General features: G+C 41.0%; 2 protein-coding genes across 3 annotated transcripts; one reads left to right on the top strand and one right to left on the bottom strand.

Moving 5' to 3' along the window:
• The first annotated feature begins 5,845 nt into the window (after positions 1-5,845).
• LOC117936760 (bone morphogenetic protein 2-like) lies at positions 5,846-10,738 on the top strand. The gene is made up of 5 exons (XM_034860134.1): positions 5,846-6,186; positions 6,449-6,588; positions 7,563-7,679; positions 7,945-8,134; positions 10,196-10,738. Exons 1-5 carry the CDS (start codon positions 5,883-5,885, stop codon positions 10,609-10,611), a joined length of 1,167 nt encoding a protein of 388 aa, XP_034716025.1. The 5' UTR covers positions 5,846-5,882; the 3' UTR covers positions 10,612-10,738.
• A 3,067-nt stretch (positions 10,739-13,805) lies between these two features.
• Positions 13,806-22,559, bottom strand: LOC117936746. Of its 2 annotated transcripts, XM_034860105.1 has the most exons (3): positions 22,429-22,559; positions 22,246-22,342; positions 13,806-20,897 (listed from the first exon to the last, which is right to left on the bottom strand). In XM_034860105.1, exon 3 carries the CDS (start codon positions 20,768-20,770, stop codon positions 14,642-14,644), a length of 6,129 nt encoding a protein of 2,042 aa, XP_034715996.1. In that variant the 5' UTR covers positions 20,771-20,897; positions 22,246-22,342; positions 22,429-22,559; the 3' UTR covers positions 13,806-14,641. The 2 variants fall into 2 exon arrangements, with proteins under 2 accessions (XP_034715996.1, XP_034715997.1); XM_034860106.1 differs by lacking the exon at positions 22,246-22,342 and having other exon boundaries at positions 22,429-22,556.
• Positions 22,560-22,934: the final 375 nt, after the last annotated feature.

Genomic DNA, 22,934 nt, shown 5'->3' with positions numbered 1-22,934 from the left:
AAACCGTGAACTGAAATACAGTATGATCATACTCATAACCACCAATGAAACGGAGGCTCCAGCTCACCATGCCTAAGTCAATACCCCCACCTGCTGTTCACTTGAGAACAGTGCATCCACCCAGTGGCAAATTAAAACTGAGTAAGTGAAGTACAATTAATAAAAATCAGAAAACAGTCATATATTAGTCATGAATCTGCTAAGGCACTGGCAAAGTAACCCTGAGAAGATGGTGTAAGTAAGGTTCTATCAGTGATCAGTGTGAGAGAGATTTTTCATGAAAGATGTGTTGACATGTCAAAGTAGGAAAGCACAGGTGTAAATAGTAAAATGAATGATGGCTATATTAGACATAGCTGCTTCACTGGCCTCATATTGTGCATGCTCGCTCACTGGGAAACTGTGATAAATTAAAACAATAAATTAATTATTATACAAATATGAGTATCTGCTGTAGAAAAAGGCTTGTACTTCATCCTGTTAAATCCCAAGCCAGGTATCCACGGGAACGCTGACCTCAAATTAAACAAGGAATATTATCTTCATACAATAACGTATAACGTGTGGATTAAAATATGAGAATATACTCTTTTTAAGTGGGTGAGAAAATATGATGGTATTGATGAGTTTACAGAAAGACAAATTTGACTTTAAGGGACAGTTCACCTCCAAGCCAAAAATGCATATTTTCCTTCTTACCTGTAGTGATATTTATCAATCTAGATTGCTTTGGTGTTAGTTGCCCAGCGGAGATATTGTCAGTAAAGGGGGAGGGGCGGCTGTGGCTCAGTGGTAGAGCGGTTGCCTGCCAATCGGAAGGTTGGTGGGTCGATCCCTACCCCTGCCGTCATTGTCAAAGTGTCCTTGGGCGAGACGTTGAACCCCGAGATGCCCCCGGTGCTGCGCATCGGAGTGTGAATGTTTATCTGATGAGCAGGTGGCACCTTGTACGGCAGCCCCGGCCACAGTGTATGAATGGTGGATGTTTCCTGTAGATGTAAAAAAGCGCTTTGAGCAGTTGTTAAGACTGGAAAAGCGCTATATAAATACAGCACATTTACAATTTACATTTAAAGTTGCCCACCATTTCTCCAATATAATTGGATCTAGATGGCGCTCAACTTGTAGTGATCAAAGTGACAAAAATTACATTTGAACAACTCCAAAGCAATGTCTCATAAGCCTTCAATGCATGAGTATCCAACAGAAGTTTGTTAGAAATAAAAAAGTTCTGAAATGAAACTGCTCCCAACCACGTCTGTGGATTATCTCTAGTAACCGGGTCATGATGAAGACGTAGCGGTTTAAGCTTAGCATAAAGACTTGAAGCAGGACAAAACACCTAGCCTGGCTCTTTCCAAAGCAAAACAACATTTACCTTACAGAACATTAAAGCTCACTAATTAAACGTTTTGCACAATTGTGACAAAAAGAGAGCTGAGCCAGAAGGCAAAGCTCTCGATCTACTGGTCAATTTTTTTCACCCTCACCTATGGTCATGAACGGTGGGTCATGACCATAAGAACGAGATCCAGGGTACAAGCAGCCAAAATGGGTTTCCTCAGGAAGTGGGCTGGCGTCTCCCTTAGAGATAGGGTGAGAAGCACGGTCACCCGAGAGGAGCTCGGAGTAGAGCCGCTGCTCCTTCGCGTCAAAAGGAGCCAGTTGAGGTGGTTTGGGCATCTGGTAAGAATGCCTCCTGGGAGAGGCTCCCTAGGGAGGTGTTCCAGGCACGTCCAGCTGGGAGGAGGCCTCGGGGAAGACCCAGGACTAGGTAAATGTGCTGTATTTTATATAGCCCTTTTCTAGTCTTAACGACTACTCAAAGTGCTTTTACATAGTACAGGAACCATTTACCATTCGAACACTGTGGCCGAGGCTGCCGCACAAGGTGCCACCTGCTCATCAGATATACACTCATACACATTCACACTCCGATGTCAACTTGGGGTTCAGTGTCTTGCCCAAGGACACTTTGACATGGGACTGCAGGGCCAGGGATTGAATCACCAACCTTCCGTTTGGCAGGCAACCGCTCTACCACTGAGCCACAGCCACCGGTGGCGAGATTATATCTCCAACCTGGCCTAGGAACGCCTCCAGATCCCCATGTCGGAGCTGCTTAATGTGGCTCGGGAAAGGGCAGTTTGGGGTCCCCTGCTGGAGCTGCTCCCCCCGCAACCCGACCCCGGAGAAGCGGATAGATGGATGGATGGATGGATAATTACAAATTATATTTTGTTTCTTTCCTCTGTAGAATACCAAAACGGTCAAGTTGTGTTTTTTACTGGATGTGACTTCCTGGAATCTTGCCCTTACCCAGAGTTTGCCACAGTCCTCCAGGAAAAGTGCTGGGCTTTGATGCCAAATTTACATGAAAGCTAAACAGTGGAACTACAAGTTCTGTATCTATCACATGATGCCATGTGGCCCCATAAAATTACTCCTTTCACTGTCAGAATTTGCAGTAGATCTGATAACATTTGTAAAGTCTTGAAGAGCCACACAATTAAATACTTGAATCCCTATTCAAGTTAGCAGAGCGCCAAACTGGAAGTAGTTCCGGCTTGGCTAGCAGAAGGTACCAGTCAGTGCGCTACTCTATATGTGCCCCACAGTGCGGAGGTTGTGCCGAACATCTGGGTAATTTTTGGCTTCATGATGGCTTCATGTGCCACTGAGCAACTCCCACATGAATGAACGGGGCTCTGACTCAAACATTGTATCCAATTATTATTATGTGTCCATTTGTTGCCAAGTTACCAACAAAACCTTAGTTTTCAGAAAACAACCCCTGTCAGCTTTTCTTTTTTTCCTCTTGGGTCAGAGCAAGGCTAGTTGCAACCAGTCTTAAAGGTGCCATAGGTAGGATTGCGAAGATCCAGAATTTAGCCCAAAATTTTTAACATCGACAACTTCCCAGTCCCTCCCCGTTTTCCGCTAAAGCCCAAAGCAGTCTTCTAAGCCCCTCCCCTCAAGCCCCGATTGGTGCATCTGAACAGGAAGCGGTGGATTCTTGCAAATCGTACTACAGGCTGTGTACGGCCAGACGAGCCAGATTTTTTTTTTTTCCAATTGCCTGCTTTATGTATTTCTACTGGAACATAGGGTCAGTTTCAGCAAACATAGTTTTATAAGGCTTACCTACTGCAACTTTAATGCTAAGCTAACTGTCTCCTGGCAGTTGCTTCACATTTAACTGTTGCATGGTGTCCATTTTCACATCTTAGAAAGTGAATAAGCATATTTCCTACAACGTCAAACTATTACTTTGATTTGAAAATAACATGGTACTGTAACTATAAACATTTTAACCTGTCTATGGCTCCTAGCTCCATTGTAAAAGGTACTTGTACAGTATATCTGCACATTCAGTCACATGCACAGGACACCAGCTTCTGTCTTTAGCTGTTAGGTGAATCTACGTCAGAGGGCTTCCCTTTAAGTCTATCTGTGATCAGCACATGGTCAGTGTAAACATTTGAGGACACCCCACGCCCACCAGCTGTCTCGTGTAGGTCCACGTGCAAGACGTCACACACAAACACACGTATAGTATACATGTACAGAAGAAGGAAAACAATCACATACATCAGAGGAAGACAGACGGCCATTATTCATTCAGCTCTGCTGATCTTCCCAGTCGTAATTTTTTGATAATTACCAGGTCATTTCCTTGGTTTTATTTACGTGTTTTATTGTAAATTAATCTGTTCAAGTTGGAGTCAAACTTAACTTCCTTTGTTTGGTTTTATTTGAATTTAAAAATGTATGGATCTATTTGGTTTTGTTTGTCCGAAAAACAAAACTAGAATTCGGATTTGGCTCTCCTGTTCAAATTTGACCCATTTTCAAAAAAGTTTCTATTTCAGTAAAGTGTTTCTTTTAACCAAATTGTTAAAAAAAAAAAGGTGGATGGTTTCCTACAACGTTCTCCAATGGTATAAAAAAAAAAAAAAAGAAAGATCAGTTCATTACTTTAATTTGGTTTCATTATATTTTATAGCAATGGGAACAAATGATAAAAGAATGTTAAAGAAAGGGAAAACAATGTCTGAAAAAACACAAACATTTCAAAAAGCGCAATAAAAATTGATAAAAACATTAGAAAAAATGACAAAAAGGTTGGGAAAAGACGACTATATAGTTCACATTTTAAATTTAGACCCAGAAAAACTAAAGATGCATGGTCGATGGGAAGACAACACAAGGGTTAAAATGAATATAAACCTGCAGGTAATATGCTCTGCTTCACTTAATAGGCATACAATATTTTCTTAGGTAAAATCCAAATGTGCTGTGGGTCTCTGGAGGTTTTGGGCTGCATCATTCCAGAGGGATATTCACACAAAAAGTGTATAGTTTTGTGAGACGGAAACTAAATCTATCATTTATGCTAGGTTCCATCTTCATTTATTCTGATCCAGTGAAATATACTCTGATGGTTACACCTCTGCATCAATATCACAAGTGTTACCTTTATTGGGTTTCCAAGATAATTCAAACAGACCTTGTAATTTCAGAGATGTACTAAATTCCTTATGGGCATGTCTTTACTCAGCAGGGGACATAGGCTTTGAAAGGGTAAGTAATGGCTTCCCCAGCATCTCATTTCCTAGTTTAAAGGTAGCCCAAACCCAATATGTATACCTACATTTGAATAATCACATCTTAGAACTTTTTATAATTACTTTATGACAATAAACATGACATTGTACAGCATCAAATGCGGTTTCTTAGTTTTTAAGCAAATCCAATCATTTGAATTATTTGAGATCATAGCTTGTTGTTTGCAGTGTTTATGGCTAGAATCTATCCTGTGAATATACCCTTATCTTACAAGCGATACAAATGAGATCAGATTCACTACGGGGCCTTTAAACGTGAGTAATGGCCCCTAAATGAGGGGATCATCATTCCTGTCACCGTCATAAATTTGATTAATAGTGGTTGTGTGTCAGAGTGTGTGTGTGTGTGTGTGTGTGTATGCGTGTGTGTGTGGGGGGGGGGGGGGGGGGGGGGGGGGGGGGGGGGACACAATGACCGGCTGCGTTTTGTGGAAATGTGCACATTAACAAGCAGCTTTTGAAAACGCGCTTCATTTGCGTCACGGCACTTCTGTTCGTTTGCTCTCTCGGCAACTGGCCTCATACTGATAACGGACAACTGGGCCGAGAAACACATGAAACACATGATGTGGAGCATTATAATGGGGTATAACTTTATTTGGTTGGCCCGATCATTGGTCCCGGCTGTTATAAAACAACTGTAATGCAGCAGTGCAACAGAACGCATGTTACCTCTCCAAAACACGGTTTAATCCTTCATAGATTATATTAAATGCATTTGTGTAAACCTATTATTGCCACGTAGGCCATTTATACGAGTCTTTATTGGTCTATTTTCTATTTTCATAATAACGTATTTCATTTAGGTTTTTATGAGTTCAAACATTATTTTGACACTATGTTATAGACTAGAAGTTGCCATGGTGAATCCTGTGATTGCTCCTTAATCAGTTTTGTAAAATGATCCGTTAACAGCCTGCATTCATGGCTTAGAAACCCGTCCCAAATCTTTGCAAACATGTCTGATAAAAGTTCGTAAGACAAATGGCCCTTGGCGTACTGTAACCTCGACATAGGCTATACACATTAAGAGGACTTAGTCGTTTGTCATTAATGCTTTATCTTTATAGCTGACTCTCGGGTCATTTTCACCTTTCCTTTGTCTGTATTTTTTCCCCGCCATCATCAATCACGGTCCAATCATCCGCCAGTGTTAGCTGAATACAGGGGGGGACAGCCTGTCATCAAAGGCAGGGAGTCACTCTTATCACCCGCCGTCCTACAGGTGTAGAGCTCAGTCCACTCGCACTAAAAATGCCGCCCGGAGCGCTGCGCCTCTGTCTCGCCCTCGCCTTCGCTCTGCAGCTAAGGTGCGTCACGCTGCTCGTTATCCCGCAGGACAGGAGGGTAGGACGACGGGACGCTTTGGATGCGACCAACACTGCTACCAAAAAACTGGACCCGTTGCTCCATCTCAAGGATTTACCTCCAGGTCCCCACAAGAAGGCGCCTCAGTTTATGTTGGATCTTTTTAACGCGGTGGCAGTGGCCGACGGGTCCCTGAAAAGACAGAAGGAGATTCTGGAAGGGAACATTGTGCGGAGTTTCGAGGATAAAGGTGAGTAAAACTGGCATTTACGCACCGAATACGATTGTTTTGGAGAATGGATTTTGGAGATCTAACATTCTAAGCTAAAAAGTAGCATTAACTGTTATGGTTTAGAGTGCGTCTTTGTAATCCAAACGTGCAGTTACGCACGATTACGCACGGTTTGTGTCCCAGTTAAACATTTTATTTGAAATACTTTGTTACCTGACTTTAACGTTGGATTATTTTTAATGGTTAACTACAATTGTGTTCAATATTTTTCCACCTACAGGTCACACTGGAGAGAGGCTTCATTTCTTTAACTTGACTTCTTTTGGTCGAGAGGAGAAAATGATCAAAGCGGAGTTCCGTTGGTTTAGAAAGAAACAGAAGTTTTACCTTGGAAAGTCAAATGGGCCTCATTTTTATAAGGTAAAATTCGTTTTTGGTTGACATTATTTAATCTGTTCTCATGTAGGTAATTTATTTTCGAGTAAGGCGAGGTAAAAAAAAGAGAGTTTATGACGAATGGTATTAATAATCTGAGAATTATTTTGCTGAATAATCTAACACTAACAAATAAAAACAGACCAGTGTATTTACATGGAAGACTTAGCTGCATGTATTTGGTGGGGGATTTAGGGTCCTTCCTCAAGAAAATATGACTTTTTTCTCTAAAACAAAATATGCAATTACCCTGTAAATAATGGCTATGAAATCTACAGTTATTTACTTTAGATTTCACAGTAACAGTACTGTAAATGATTTTTACAGTAGAATCCTGTAAAGTTTACATTACAACCTTGTCAACATGACAAAATCCCAGTAGTCAAAGCATTACTGTAAAAATAAATCACAATATAGCCACTATGGTACTGTAAATAGTAAACTACACTATTTTTTCAAAAAATACTGTAAATGGAAGTACTTTACCTTTACTGTAAATATAATTCACAGTAACTTGCTGGCAAATTGTTACCAGTAAATTACTGTAAATCTTATGTTAAATGTGTTACAGTGTACACATCATTTTGGACCATTATTATTATCATATCTGTGTTTAAAACTTTGGAAACGCTAGAAGAGATAATAAATAAATAACACTCAGAATACTAAACTTGCAAAAGAAGTCCACTTGGGGACCAACTTCAATTATTAGATCTGAGAAAAGTTTGTTATTTTTGATGCTCACATTGATTTTACATTTATTCGGCACAGGTGCGGCCCAAAACAGGTTGGGTGCTGTGCCTAAGTTTATATATTAGTGAGAACCCTGCATTCATCTTGCTTTGATGTCTGCGGACATTTAGTAGATATAAGCCTCTAACTGAGTTTGGAAGTTTTGATGTAAAAATGGCCTTGTTCACCGTTTCGTGGACTAACAGCTTTGTGTTGGGACTATCCAGGTGGATCTGTATGAGGTGCTGGACAGCCGAGTGAAGCCATGGCGAGGAAACCTCATCACCTCCAGACTGGTGCCTCTTTACACACAGGGATGGGAAGTCTTTAATGTTACTCAAACGGTAACGCCATCCCTATTTCTTTTTTAATTTGTTGTATTTTTGTAAGATGTTTTTTTTTTGTCTTATTTTAAAACTCTTTTTTTAATCAATATCAGTTACAGTTTTTTCTTGTAATTCCCATGACTTTTTGCAACATGTGCTTAGATGTGTGTTTAGTTGGAGTGATACATTGTTTTTCACACTAACTAGATGTTTATAATGAGAAGTTTCTAAAGTCTTTTTCAACTAATGTGTTACACCGGTTCATTCTTGTTCTGAATGTCAGGTGTCAAAGTGGATCCGCAACAGCCAGGAGAATAACGGCATCCTTGTGGTGACCACATTTCCTTCTGGACACTGGATGGAGTCAGTGGTGTCGTCATCTAAGCGGCATGAGGAGCTGACAGACACCAACGCCTACCTGGTCATATTCTCAGATGACGGGAGGACAGGAGCCTCAAACCAGTCCTACTTGGGTAAGGTGATGGTTACACAGAGTGAAACGTTATACGTTATGGCTCCGTAGCAGACGTTTTGTAAAAAGAAGCTAACAATGTTTCATAACCACGAAGACTTACACACAGTAGAGGAATCCCAATTTAGTACAGGAGACGCTCGCAGACAGTTTGGACTTCCATTAGCTGTTTAGCATGTTAGTTAGCAGTAATTAGCATGTGCCTATGTTATCTCCTAAAATGTACTGTACCTATGCTCTCCGTCTCTGCTGATTGGGAAGGATTGAGATTTCTGTTGGCACAGCTACCAGAAGACTTACAACTTTCAGACAGGTTGCTCACGTGACATCTACGTCTTCAAGCTCAGTTGGAGGCTGCGCGGTAACGCTCAGCCATCACTGGAAAAGTGCTTCTAATACCCTTCACTGGTCTCCGTCCAGAACAACGAGATCTGTTGGTCCATTTCTTTAACTGTCTATGCCCAACTTAGTCAGTTATCTAGAGCAGCAACAACACAAATGTTATTCTGAGTCATTGTACTTGAGTCTGCTGCTGTAAAGGAACTCAATACACAGCCACAGTAACTAAACATCTGTGGCTTTCAACCTTTAGCTCATGCTACATTACAATGTAATGTGTGCTACATCATAGTGTGCCCTCATATCTAAACCAGAGAACATCAGTCTAGGTTTAGAACATAAGGGTTGCAGTTTTCAAACACATCTTTAACATTGTGAAACGACCACAGTTTATTGAGTTAAGTTTTGAAAAAGATTGCAGTTTGGGTTCAAATCAGACAGAAGTTGAGCCCCGCTCTCCGGGGTGAAATTCCTGTTTTTTTGTCACCTTACTTCCTGCTTTGCTCCCGTTGTAACTACTACGGTCACTAGGGTGCAGTTAGTATACATGTAGGTCTTAACCGCTGCTTGAACAAACCACAAATGGGAGCATTTTTGGTGGGAGGACAGTCTCTAAATAGGGAAACTAACAGTAAAGGGATTCTTATTTAAGAATACTTATTTTCAAAAATGATTTACTTTTACTAGCCTATACAGTATGTTAGGGTAACCATGTTTTGATTTCCAAAAAACGGGACACTCAGCCTGGCCACAAAATACAAATTCAAACAGGATTCTCAGAGGTTACAGAACATGCTTTATTATGCCTCAGTGGTATAAAAATGACTCATGTATTAAAATATAATATGTAACAACCTGTAACAAATAATCGCTCTTTTCAAATAAATAAATACATTTTAAGTAATGTTCTAAATATGACCTATTCTGTGTCAGCTTCAAAATCCAGCTTCAACCAAATATCTCTAAAAACCTTTTCAATGTAGTAAGATAAGATTTGACGGTGTCCATGTGAGCATTGAGATCTCCAGCTGCTTTATTAGACACTGAAACATATGTGCTAGCTATGCATACGGTCTACTCCGCCTCCCACTTGTCCCGAGCGGGACGGCATGTGGAAAGTTTTTTTTTTCAACTGTAAAGCTGAATTTACGTTTTGTCTGATTTGATATGTGCTCCCTGTCTGATCTGCTCCCTGCATGTGCTCCGTGTCTGATCTGCTTCCTGTATGTGCTCCCCGTCTGATCTGCTCCCTGTATGTGCTCCGTTGTCTGATCTGCTCCCTGTATGTGCTCCCTGTCTGATCTGCTCCCTGTATGTGCTCCCTGTCTGATCTGCTTCCTGTATGTGCTCCCTGTCTGATCTGCTTCCTGTATGTGCTCCTTGTCTGATCTGCTCTTTGTATGTGCTACCTGTCCAAGCTGCTCCCTGTATGTGCTCCGCTATCTGATCTGCTCCCTGTATGTGCTCCCTTTCTGATCTGCTCCCTGTATGTGCTCGTTGCGGAGCCATCCACAAGGCATTCTCTCGGGAATTACATCATGCAACAAAGTACTGTAGTATTGTGTGCAAAGCATCAGTCAGTTTAATTACATGCTTAATGGTCCCATAAAAAACAGTGGAAAAAAAAACGGATGCCTCGGACAGTACGTAAAAAGTGGACGTTTGGTCACTCTACTATATGTTGCTATTCTAACCTAATATGACCCCATGTCTCTTCCCGCAGGACAAACCCAATATGGTGCCGCAGCACCCGAGCTCCACGATCACCGCAACAGGAGACGACGTGCGTCTCCAGGCTTCCTCCCCCACGGCCGCTCCCAGTCATGCCAGCGGGTTCCCCTCTTTGTCGACTTTGAGGAGATCGGCTGGTCCGGATGGATCATCTCTCCCCGCGGGTACAACGCCTACCACTGCAAAGGCTCCTGCCCGTTCCCCCTAGGGGAAAGCCTCAGAGCGACCAACCACGCCACGGTGCGCTCCATCATGCAAGCGCTCAAGCTCTCCAGTGATGAAGTTGGAGCCCCGTGCTGCGTTCCTGACAGACTCCAGTCCATCAGCTTGTTATACTTTGACGATGAGGAGAACGTAGTTTTGAAGCAGTACGACGACATGGTGGCATTAAGCTGCGGCTGTCACTGACTGCCTGTTCATCTCCTGCACTCTTAAACACTGGGACAATAAGGGATAGGGAGATGATGGTTGGCTTGACTTGATTAAAACTCTGTATTTTTGTGTTTATGTTTAAATATTGTATTATTTTGAGAACTAAAACAACTATCCTCAGCTCAGCTATTCCTCAGCTATCAATCATTGATCCTTTATGGAGATATCAGAACTAATGCTGCGTTCCAGGCAACCCGTAACCCATGTTTTCACAACCTTCTACTCGTGAAAGTACACTGGAACAACAGTCAAACCCGTTTCTTACAACCCAGGAACTCGTACCAGATTGTTTTACTCCCAGTTACAGTTTTTTAACGTCTCACACACACACGCATATAAACAACAATGGCGTTGACAACAATGATGTTGTTGATTCTGTACAGACAACGGTGATTAACGGTGAGAAATAGACATGAATAGGCAATGTAAAGTAATTCAGCACATTGTTATCAAAACAATACACATACGATTGTGTACTACTACAGGTTATGTTAATTAAATGAAGCCCAACATATGTTGCAGATTGGAAATCGCTATGTTTCATCTTGCGCTAGCTAACGTCAATGTTAGGTAGAAGCTAGCTAACCCTAGCTAGAGGGGTTTGTCATGACTTTGCCTGGAAGTTGAAACTTACGGGATAAAAACTGTGTCTGGAACGCAGCATTGGGTTCCGGAACAAGACCACACTTCTCTCTCCCAGTCATACAAATTTCCTGCATCTCAGTAATTGACCCACCTGTGACTCACTAACACAATCACCTGTCCAGTCCTGTGTTGCTGTCTGGCTGAAACGTCTCTCTATATTTTGTCATTATCCTTTTTTTTTTTTCATAAATCAATGCTTCTGTTCACCCTTTATGTCTGTCTGTGGGTTTTACAAATAGGCAATTTTGTCTGACTTTATGTCCTACTACTTCTTTCAGATTATGTTTTTCACTTACTATGAGGTCGGTACTTGGTTTTTGGTAAGTTTAGAAACAGTATGTCGATATCATAGTAGAATAAGCAGTTGCATGGTAAATAAGTTGTGGGCCCTTTGGGACCCCTTTAATTCAAAATAGTAAGTGAGGAAATGTTAAGCGTCATCCAGACAGAATCTGCAGTAACTTTTAACTTTGTTCTTATTCATGTAGTTGGGCGGGTTGGTAAATGAAAGCAACACAACTAATGTTGTTAACTTTCCCATTCACTTCTATCAGTACACCAGCAGATGGCGAGATAAACGTCTGGTGGAAGACTAGAAACCTACTCCGTCAGTGTAATTCTGCACTAGAATTACAATAACAGAGCCTGTAACTAGTTCAGATCATGTTTATATTTTGCGAAAAAATTGACAAAATACACAAAATCTAAAGCCACGCCAATTAAAGAACCAGATAAAGGTAGCAGGAGATTGCTTTATGTAGGCCTAATTGTATTTTAACCCTTGTGTTGTTTTTCCATCAAATTGAAAATCATCATGAGACTTTTAAACAATGTTTTAAACTTTTTACTATTTGTTTTCCCCTTTTTCAACACTTTTTTCAATGTTTGTCTTTTTTGACGTTATCAACACTACACTTATTAACTTTTATTTTTACAGCTTTTGGTGAATTTATAGTCAATAAACCTAATTTATTGGAAATTATATCTAATGTTTGAGTTAGAAAAGCAGAAATTATTATTGAAACTACAATTAAAGGAATGGATGTTGATGGATAATCACAGACTGGAATATGTCAACTTTAACTCAATGCTATTTCAAAACCACTTAATTTTTTCTCCAAGCACTATAAAATTGAATAAGACACCTCAAAATGAATGAAAGTAGAGATATAACTTGCCAAAGAGTGTTGTGTGGAATCAATCCTGTTATTTTGGGTAATCACAATGGGGTAGTTAAAAAGAAAATTGACATCAGTCAATTTGACCCAAGGACAACATGAGGGTTATTGTTATTTTTGAAGTTACCTGCCTTAGTAATAGCTAATTCTGGGCCAGGGCTATCACAGAAAATAAGAAAATTAGACAAAGAACATCTTAAAGCTAAGTGTGTGTCACACTCTGTCACTTTCATCAGATGAAGACAATAACGGGAATGTAAATGATTCCCAATCCGCCTCGAATTGGGTTAACTGGTTGACTGAAATGTTTATCAGAAATGATAACCATGTTTTTTTTTTTTTGTTTTTTTTAAAGACAATTTTTTTTGACTATAACTAAAGTTATATTGAGTTTTCTTTGGACTAAAACTAAACTAAAATGACGAGACTTTTAGTTGACTAAAACTTGACTAACAAAAAAGATACGTGAATGCCTAAATATGAGAGCATTTGGCACAAGACTAAGACTACATTAATAATAGATGACAAAAAGCACTAGCCCTCAGGAATGTAATATGTCTATTTCCTTCATAAAATAATTTTACAATGTGCGATGTGCTTGTACGTCAGTAGCCGTAAATTAAGTCCCCCTTCCATTTAACGCCTTTTTTTAATTTCTTATCAGTCCATGTTCATGTTGGCCTACTATTTTCTTTTCACTTGTCTCCATGTACTTGTGTTAATCTTCCAATTTTATAAATCTAGGTTATTATCATGTTGGTTGCTACAACAATCTCTTAATGCTTTGGCTTGTGACACAGCGACAGTGATAATGTTACCCGGTGTGGCTCACAATATATCCAAAGTCGGCTAAATTACCATAAGCAACACTTGAAATGCAGCGATGAATCTGTAAGTTATTATTTTATTTATTCTGTCAGAGCAAAATATTCATATTAAAATTTAAAATCAACTGCTGACAGTAGGAGAAACTCATAAGGAGGTAAAAACAGGAGGGTATACAACCAGGTATTCGCAGTGACGCTAACTCCGTAAACTATGGTGGTTAATACAACAGGTTTGTTAAAAAACATTACCGCTTTTGTCCAAAGTAGCCAGTGGAATCAATACTAACTGAAGGCCACTTTCAATCAAGGAGTTAATTACCATATTGTAATACACATTTGTGAACATGTGTTTCATTGCTTGCTTAGAGCATTATGAAAAACTAATGTCACTTTAATTTGTAATCAAATTAAATTGAAGTAATTTATCATAAAAGTTACAACTTATATTAAAAAGTAATATGCTTTAGAGGAACTTAAATGAATGACACCCATACAATAAAAGTCTGTAACAACAATTTCTTTTATTGGAATGGATCACAGACACAATACAGCCCTGCTTTATTCTAGTTTAGAGAAATGCCAACTCAACAAACTTACAAAACCAATTCTCCTTCATGTTCTCGGCATATTAAAAAACATTAATGGCCACAATAGCAGTTCAAGCCTTTAGGCATTAAAAGTGAAAATTATGTGGATCAAACACAATCAATAATTGTAACCGTAATTTAAACTTGAGCATGCACGATATGTTGTTTTTGTGTGGACATGATCAGTTAAAATCAGTAGCGTTCAAATAAAGACAATTTTTCCATTTGTTTTCAAGTATCTCTAATGATAACTTAAGTGATTGCAAACTGTCTGGTGAAAGAAGAAATGTCAACGCATCAAACTTTGCAGGTAATAAAAATGGAAAAGAAACACAATAACTGAAAAGCAGTGGAGAACCCAATACCACTTTTTGTATTCAACAAACTCAGCATTTACAACTAATAGTCCACATTTACAATCAAGCTTACCCACTCTGTTTACACTTACATACATTATGTACATGTATTGCCCATGTCCCTTTTCTTTCTCAAAAATTACACATTATCTTACACATATCATTTAACCCACATTCAAACAAAAGCATTCGACTATCATTGATTCACAAATCAATTCGACCTCCTTTCTCCTCACCAAACCATTTAAAGAATAGCTTTGCAAAGCCCTGGGAGCTTCTTTGTCCCATGTGAGTTAAGGCAAGTAAAGCAATAAAAAGATCAAACGCTCAACATTGAAGTGAAAACCACCCTGAATTGTTTTCACACTGTTCAAAATAAGTCAATTTTATTTCCTTTCCATCCTCCTAGCCCATCAGCTTGGACAGTCCACCTCCTCAGTACCTAGAAACTCCCCTAACATGTGGTCGTGTTGACCATAGACAGGCTCTAAATACGGATGTCCATCCTTACAGTGCATTTGCCTCAATCTTGGCTCCATAAGAGGGGCTTGGATAGGAGTCTTCTGAGCCATGGGAGAGAGAGGCACGGGTACAAAGCTGTGGTAAACAACCAGAGGTTGGGTCAAAACTTCCAAGGGGGAGGCCTGAGGAACAGCACCCTCTGGTGGCTGAACTGGCAGCTGCACATAGCTTCCTGTTTCAGGATCAAAAAAGGTTTTCGTCTTAACTTGTACAGGCATGTCTACAAAGAAGTACTGCCCAGAGTCTGGATCCTGGAGGAGCTTACGTTGGGTCATAGGAAAGGATTGCGTAACGATGGTGTGCTCAATGCTAGACTGGCAAGAAAGCTGGCTGGTGTGGCTTGACTGTCGGGAGAGGGATGAAGGGTGAGGGTTAGGGTTAGGGTTAGGGTTAGGGTACGAATCAATACTGTGACTCCTTCTGATTAGGTTTGTGCTTGCCTTTTCTCTGGCTCTGCCTCTCTGCTGGAGGCCGTCCACAATGGATTTTTCAATGCGCTGGGTCCTTGGATCAAACTTCTCGTTTACTGACTTATCGACCCTGGGCCTGCACTCCACTTGATCTCCGGAGTACCTATCAATGCTTTGTGATCGGTTAATTGACCTGTCCGTCGTGGGTCTCTTGCTGAGCTGAGCTTTGTACACAGGTACATTACAAATGACTCTATCACTACTGTAGGGTCTTTGCTCTGGCTTTTCACGAATGTGTCTGTTACTTCTGCGGCCTTGCCTTTCTGTTGCAACACTGGGTAGTGCTTCATTGTTCTCGGTAATGCTTACCACAGAATCATGGCTCTGTCTCAGAGTCTTGTGTGTTCTGTCGTGAGTGTGGTTTTCCCCTCTATGGACTCTTCTTTGATGGGGTATTTGCCCACTCTGGTCATCACTGGTTTTGTCATGGTGACTATCATTGTGATGACGACCATCTTCCGTCTTTTCCCTGTGATTTCTCTCACTGCTTTTGCTACTTTGACTGCCACTGCTTTTAAGCTCAGGTTTATCGCTCTTGTGTTTATCCACCCTATGTTTGCTGCCACTTTGAGACAACCTTTGGGATGACTTCTGGGCCTCTTCCTTCTTCATCCTTCTATTTGCCAGCTTTATGGCTTTGAGAACAGCCTTTTCAGATTTGGGTAAGACAACCGGTGGTTTAGGAAGCCCTGTTTGGCTTTCATTACCACTGCAGGTGGACCCAGACCGTTCACTGGGAACCTTTGACACTTCAGCAGTCTTTCCCATCTCTTCAGCGGTGTCGGCTGTGCTGGCTGTTAAACTCTCCACACCTTCAGATGAGGGACTCACCACAGACAATCTATCTTCCTCCTGAGGGACAGTGAGGAATCCTCCAGCTTGTGGTTTCTTTGGGTTTTCACTTTGTAGATTCAAAGGAGACAACAGCAGAGGAGGTGAACTCTTTGATGAAATCACTTTAGGCTTGAAGATTTCATCTGGGATAGGTGTGCTACCTCTAGTGGCAGGTTCATTGGTTGGAAGGAGCTCTGGATTTCCCTGTACTTGATTTAACTCCTCTACCCTCCCTGAACCGCTCAGACTCTCTCTTGGTGACCATGGTTGTATAGTCTTTATCAATTTAGTACTTGAAGTGATGTCTTTGACTTTAAATAAGGCAGGGATCCCCAAACTAAGTGAGAAAGTGTTGGAAGGTGACATTGGTGTTGAATTATTTTCATCACAAGTCACGCTTTGATCTGAGTTGGTGTTATCCCTTTCTTTACTGTCCTTGTATGGTTCTTTTGTCTCTTTTTGAGGAAATTTTATCTGTCGCTTAACCTTTGGCTCATTTTCATGTTCACTTAAAGAATAATATTCAACTTCCGTCCTGTCCGAGTCCTGTTTTGTGTTTCGTGAACTATTCCGCGGCACCTCATCAACCTCCTCCTCCTCTCCAATCAAGTTCTCCAGAGAGTGGTAAACATTTGACCCGGTCTCAGTATTTCTGTTCAGTGTACTCTCCACAGAGAAGTAGGAGGATTTTGAGGACAAGCTGGCCTGGTCAGGTGGGCTCTGATTTACACTTTTACCATTTACCAATAGTAAGGGTGATAGTATATCCCTGTGTGTTTCACCAAGAGCCTCTGTATCCACATGTATTTCTTCAATAACTCTATTGATTTTGTTAGGTTCTTCTGCCATACATTTTTTAGTTACATTATCATCTGGTGTGTTTAAATGATCTGGTCTTAAAGGAGCCTTCCGCTTTACCTTGGGTGTTTCCTTTGCCCTGACATTGCTTTTGTTAAATATGGTTTCCCTTATGGTGCTCATATCTGCTTGCAAGTTAATAACCTTGTTTTCATTCCTTTTAAACTCTGGTGATAAACACAATCTATTTTCAGATTGTGGGTATGTTGAAGGTAAAATAGAATCACATACAACTCCATCAGTTCCTGTAATATATTTTGAATTTGCGCTATTTACCACATCCCATCTCTCTTTCACAGGACTGGTGGACAGGTCACTATACACTTGTTGTTTTCCTGAGCCTGTACTCCTAATGTCTTTTAAGCGTACCTCATCATTTTCACATTTAACATCTTTGATAAAGATATCGTCTTCTACTGCATTTCCTGTATCCTTAGAAACACTTCCATCTTTTCTACTTCCTCCCTTTTTGCTCCTAGGAGGGACAGAAGGAACCTCTACCTTTTTGCCATCATTTTGGTTCATCTGATTCTCTCCGCTCTCTTCAGAAATCTGTCTCACTATGTTTCTTAAATTCACCTCATCTGATTCAAAATTGGGGTCATCAATTTTGCCCATGCCAGGTAACGCTAACCTTCCACCTGATCTGGGAGTCTCATCAAGTCGAGGTTCAGTTTGTGACAGGATCTGTCTCATGTGATTGTGGTCTCTAAGATTACTTAACCTCTCTTTTAATTCTTTCTCTTTTAGTGAAGGAGTGCTGCCATTTTGTTTCTCCTTGGCCTCTGTCATAGAATCTTTCACTTTACGTTGCTCTACCCCTGTTTCATAACTTTCATCAGTGTTCTCATCAAATATTGGAATTGCGTCCTGCTCTGTGAAGTTATTCTTTCTCTTCTGCCTGTCTGAGATGATCTCTTCCAGTGCCATTTTGGCTCTATCATAATTATCATTTATAAGTGCTTTATTTACTATGACGTTGGCATCTATCTTTGTGAAAGTCTCCTGCTTGCTCTGGTCCTTCTCTTTCTGTGCAAATAGTTCTTTCTTAGCCGTTGTGTTGCCTCTCATTGACATGCCCTTCTTAATGTTCCTTAGCTCCCTTGAGATCAAATCATTCTTAGCCTTTGCCTCCTCATCTATGTTAAGAACACCTAATTTGTTCTTTGTGTTCTCCAGAACACGATCGCCAAGCCTTGCTCTCTCCAGCTCTTTCAAAACTTGCAAATCAATAATTATATGCCCACTCTCTCTCATTTCTCTGAGTGGCATAATCTCCTTATCCACATCCATTCCTGTGTTCACATTCAGATCGCCTTCCTGAAACTCCACTCCTTGTTCATCATCCATTACTGTATATCTCTGATGTTTTATGTAATTATTCTGTCTGGCTGAGAATAAATATTTGAGTTTAGCCTGTTTCTGGGCAGATTCATTTTCGATTGGTGATATATTTAGTTTTGCTTCCTCTGAATCCCCATTAGTGAGCTTGTCATCATTAGGGTTTTGGTTTTTGTCAAAAGAGAGTTGAACATCAGATTTTGCAAAATTTCTCTTTGGAACTGGTGGGGGCTCTTTCTTGACATTCCCTATTTTCTCTACCAGTGTTGCTTCATTTCTGCTTTGATATAAATCTTTTGAATAGGCACCCTTCTTAAATATTTCTTTCTCCCTTAGTTCTTCTGTGTCTGAAATTGGCTTATTGATGCTATCTGACTGAGTTGCAGATAAAGCTTTATTTTTGGCTGCACTAATTGCTTCCCTTGCTGCTCTGATCACATCCATGGTACTCATGGGTTGGCCACAAGTATCTTTTTCCTTGGAGCCAAAGTCTTTTTCATTAATGTCTTTCACAGGTTGTTTGGTTTTGTCTGGTACATTTGATGCTCTTTTCCCTACTGATACATTTGATGACAACCACTCTTTCTCAAGTGCGTAGTGGGAAATTATGGGCAAACGATCTTTGTCGACATTTAATTTGCTTGTTGAAAACCCGTTGTTTGCAGGCAGTGCTTTTGGTGAAAGGTCTTTATTTAGCGTGTGTGGTGAAAATTCATTTGCCTCAGTTGGAGGGACTACAAGATATTTCATATCACTGTCATCAGGGCTGGCCTTTTTGTACAAATTCAGAGATGGGTAGTTTAGCTTTTTAGCTTTGGGACTCTTGGTCTTTTTTAAGGGTGTGAAGGGGGAGATGGGATTCTCCTCACCAAGACTACCTGCAGCGTCTCTTTTGGTTTGCAAGAGATTTGATAACAAATAATCACCTGAAAGAGGTCTATCAGTATGCTTGGTAAGATCAATAGTTGGGGTGCTGTTAGATTCCAAAACAGGACTGCAAACTACATGTCCATCTTTTAAAATAGCAGGAGTGCTTAAGCCAGATTCATGACCCTCAGAGCCAGCTTGTGGATATTTCAAATTATCTGATTGTGGAGATCGGGTGCCACCCTCAGGCACTTCTAATGTTTTGAATTTCGGAGGGCTGTAACGGCTTTTCACTCTTTTCCTGTTGTCTTTGAGGTTGAAGAGGATGCTTGAGGCGAGGGATTTGTAGCTGTCCCGCTTGACTGGAGGTTCAGGGGTCATTTTGGCTTCAGAGTGTGGTCTTTGTGGGAGGTCGAGGGCCGTGGGCGAGAGGATAGTTTGGAGGATTTCTGATGTTTCTGTTGGTTGTCTGGAGGGAATGATGGGAGTCATTAGCTGGCAGATGCTGAATGGAGTGGACGCCAAAGAGTTGACTTCCTCAATGGCTTTCACCTCCACACATCTAGCTTCCTCTTTCAGCAACCAAAGACTTTCATCCAAAGTTTTTGAACTGTTCTGAGGTGGTCTCCCAGGCTGATTGACTGGAATCACACTTCTTGCCCTGGATCTGTTGCGCCTCCAGGGGGCAGCACTTCCATCTCCACCATCTGATGAGCACCTTTTATCAGCAGTAGTGGCTATAGGCTTTGGCAGAACCTTTGGGGGAGGAGGAGGAGGGATGGGTTTAGGAGCAGTAAGAGGAGGGGCTGCTTTCTGGCATGACTGCGCCTCCTCTGTATGCTGAGTCTCTTTTCTGTGTGCCTCTGTCAGCTCCTTGTAAAAAGGCAAATCATACCATTTAGGGATATTACCTATGGGAAGAATAGAAGTTTCCTCTTGACCAAAGGGGAACGGTTTAAAATCTCTCCATGATTGGAAAGGACTGAACTCACTGTGGAGGAAAAAGTTTTTAATGTTAAGTTTCCTTAGTTTGACAGTGGATTTCCCATTTTGGCTCTTTGAGAATTTTTCAGAGGGAAGGGCAACATTTTTGCCTGTTTTGTTTAAGAAACCGTCAACAGTGCGATGCCTGTGATGGTTCTTGTGATGTCCGTCTGTGAGATTGGTGTGATAATCCGAGGAGAAATCCGACAGCTCTCTTTGGATGCTGCGAAGTGCAGACTTATCCCATGATTCCACGTTAGTGTCTGGCATACCTCCATTTTTAATGAACATTTCCTCACAGCTTTCCTCTGTGGCACTTAATGCCTTGAGGAAAGACGATATGTGGGATATATTCTTGTGTTGTTGCTGGGCAAAGTTTTTGTCTGTTTTGTTTTTGCCATGCTTTTTAGATTCCTTATGATGAGTCTTTTTAAGAGGCTCCCCCACCAAAGGTTTGTGGCAGTTGAAAGGTGAGTATCCATTCAAGAACTCGTCATTGAAGACCGCATCATCACCAACGCAGAGACTTCGGAAGGCCCGATCGGTGAGAGTGCTGACCTCACGATCAGTCTCGTCCATCAACATGTCAGTGAAGCCGTTGGGGAAGCGATGGTGGAGCATGCTCCCCACCCGATGGTTCATGTGTCGCTTTTCCACACAGGTCATGATGTCAACAACTATCTTTCTGTCTCGTGCATCACCTGTCTTGCTTCCTCTACAGCTCTTGGAACACTGCAGCTTCGTTGGTTTTCGTCCAGCCCAGGTTGAGAAAGTGGTGTGATGTGGTCACTTCCTTAAAACAAGACAGTGAAGTCAGTGTCAGTGTTCAAATGTTGTGGTTTTAAACCAATAGGCTCACTCACACATTGTAAGTAGTTATCATTCAAGAATTTGTGCAGTTCAAAAACTCCCAAAAGGTTCTTTGATGATTTTTATAAAAGGTTTTGAACTCTGTAAATGCAACGATGATCTTTGTGTACAAGACATGTGCCATCCTCTCACTATGCAGGCAGCAGACAAACAATTCATGCCATGCGCTTGGCTATTTTTAGCACTGTGTGGTGCCTTAAGGTGTGAGCACTAAGCACACTGTTGGTGGCTATGAGAACTAAATCATTTATAGGATGAACATTTTTATTGTTCATCTGTGCATTTCAAATCAAAGACCGACGCTTCACATTGGTCCTTTTCAAATGCAATCATATATTTTTAACATTTAGTAGTTTTTTGTATAGACAAATCCTCTGCAAAGCTACAAACAATGTTGATATCCTGCAGGTTTACACCATAGAGCTCAGAAAATACACGTAAATCATGACATCAGTCACAGCGTGCCTCTGCAGCAGCTGCTCTACTGTAGCTTACTTTAGCTATCTGGGTGAGGTCTTAGAATAGCTCATTAACCCATTTATATGTCCTGACCTGGGAGCATAGCCACTGGCACATAACTCAACTCTACAACTATCTGCAAAATCATGACTCTCCTTATAAGCAGATGAGATTGAGACAAATATAAACTCAGACATTCAGCGATTCAATGCGGCCTTTGTATTTAACTGCATTCAAGTGTAGAGTTTGAAAGCAGTGTTAGTCGTCAATACATTTATGTTCACAGTTAAGGGGGATTTGGAGAGAGGTTTACAACAGCCAATAAGACAAATCATTATTATTCTAGTTATTACTGTTTGATGCTGACAAACCAGGTACATTTTGTCAGAACCTAGTGACTTTACTGTATCTTTAGCCTGACTTGGAGAATGTTTTGGCTTTCCAGGAGACTTTGGCCACCAACAGTCTACCAGCTCCCATAACCAGAGATCAGTTAGCAACTACGGTACTTTCCCAGCATCTGCTTGTGTATTTATACCCAAGGTATGAAGTACCCCAGTTAACTGTACTGTATAGGTGCAACCATTGGAACATAATTTTCTATTTTCCTTAAAGATATGTAAATATTGGTGTATATGATATGACACTATGCTTGTGTAATGATTTTATAGCAATAAAATCCTGGGGCCCTTGTGCTGTAGGTCTTGTTAGACATTAATGTTAAGCCCAAGTTATTATAGCTTATATTCTGCCTGCTGGCCCTCAGTAATTTCCATGTCCTAAACATCCTTACAATCACACTGTTCCCTCACCTTGGTGATCGATCTTTCATGCTGAGTGTAACAGCCCAATCTAGACTGTGGTATCAAACAATAATCCTCAGTGTAGACTCCAGTGCAGAATCCCCAGCTGACAATAAATTCCAGTTAGCTGTTGTCTTTTCATATGAAAACAAAGCTTTTCTCTTAAAGTAAGGAGACAAAGAACAAACTCACCAAAGTGAGTCAAGCCCTCAGCTCCATGTCCAATTGCACTGGTGTGGCCGGGGTCCTGATAGCCAGCTCAGAAAATACCAAAATAGACGCACAAGTCGGTGTGGCCAAACTGAGCCGCAACACAGAGCGCAGCTAGCTAGCTCACATTGGAATAACCAGTGGGTGTCAAGTGGCAGGGCAGCAGGATGAAATGGACACTGTCATTGGTTATTTTTGTAACTAAGCAGTGAGGGCTGATAGGCTCTCTCATTGACCCTCTCTTTACGGTTAGGCACCTTTGAAAAGATGGCATCAATACTTATACTTTGAGTCTTTGAAGAGAAAATACAGACGGGTGAGATGTACTTGCCATCAACCAACATCAGCTTGTTACTCATTTTGCCTCTGTCACCCAGGGAAACAAGCTTTTGGATATAGCCCATTGCATCACACAACTTCAAATTAGCATGACGGTCCCTAAAGCGAAGAATGGTAGATGGAGGTCGGATGTATGTCTGCTGACTGAT

Source organism: Etheostoma cragini, chromosome 21 (assembly GCF_013103735.1).
Source record: "Etheostoma cragini isolate CJK2018 chromosome 21, CSU_Ecrag_1.0, whole genome shotgun sequence".
In the NCBI taxonomy this organism is placed as follows: Eukaryota; Metazoa; Chordata; class Actinopteri; order Perciformes; family Percidae; genus Etheostoma; species Etheostoma cragini.
The sequence above is the reverse complement of the archived record's forward strand: the minus strand, read 5'-3'. Positions and strand labels throughout refer to the sequence as shown.

Bases quoted from the DNA above. Each gene is read 5' to 3' on its own strand.
- LOC117936760 (XM_034860134.1), top strand. From the start codon at position 5,883: ATGCCGCCCGGAGCGCTGCGCCTCTGTCTCGCCCTCGCCTTCGCTCTG. The intron at 7,680-7,944 runs GTAACGCCATCC...TCTGAATGTCAG, and splicing joins TCTTTAATGTTACTCAAACG to GTGTCAAAGTGGATCCGCAA. The intron at 8,135-10,195 runs GTAAGGTGATGG...CTCTTCCCGCAG, and splicing joins CTCAAACCAGTCCTACTTGG to GACAAACCCAATATGGTGCC.
- LOC117936746 (XM_034860105.1), bottom strand. From the start codon at position 20,770: ATGACCTGTGTGGAAAAGCGACACATGAACCATCGGGTGGGGAGCATG.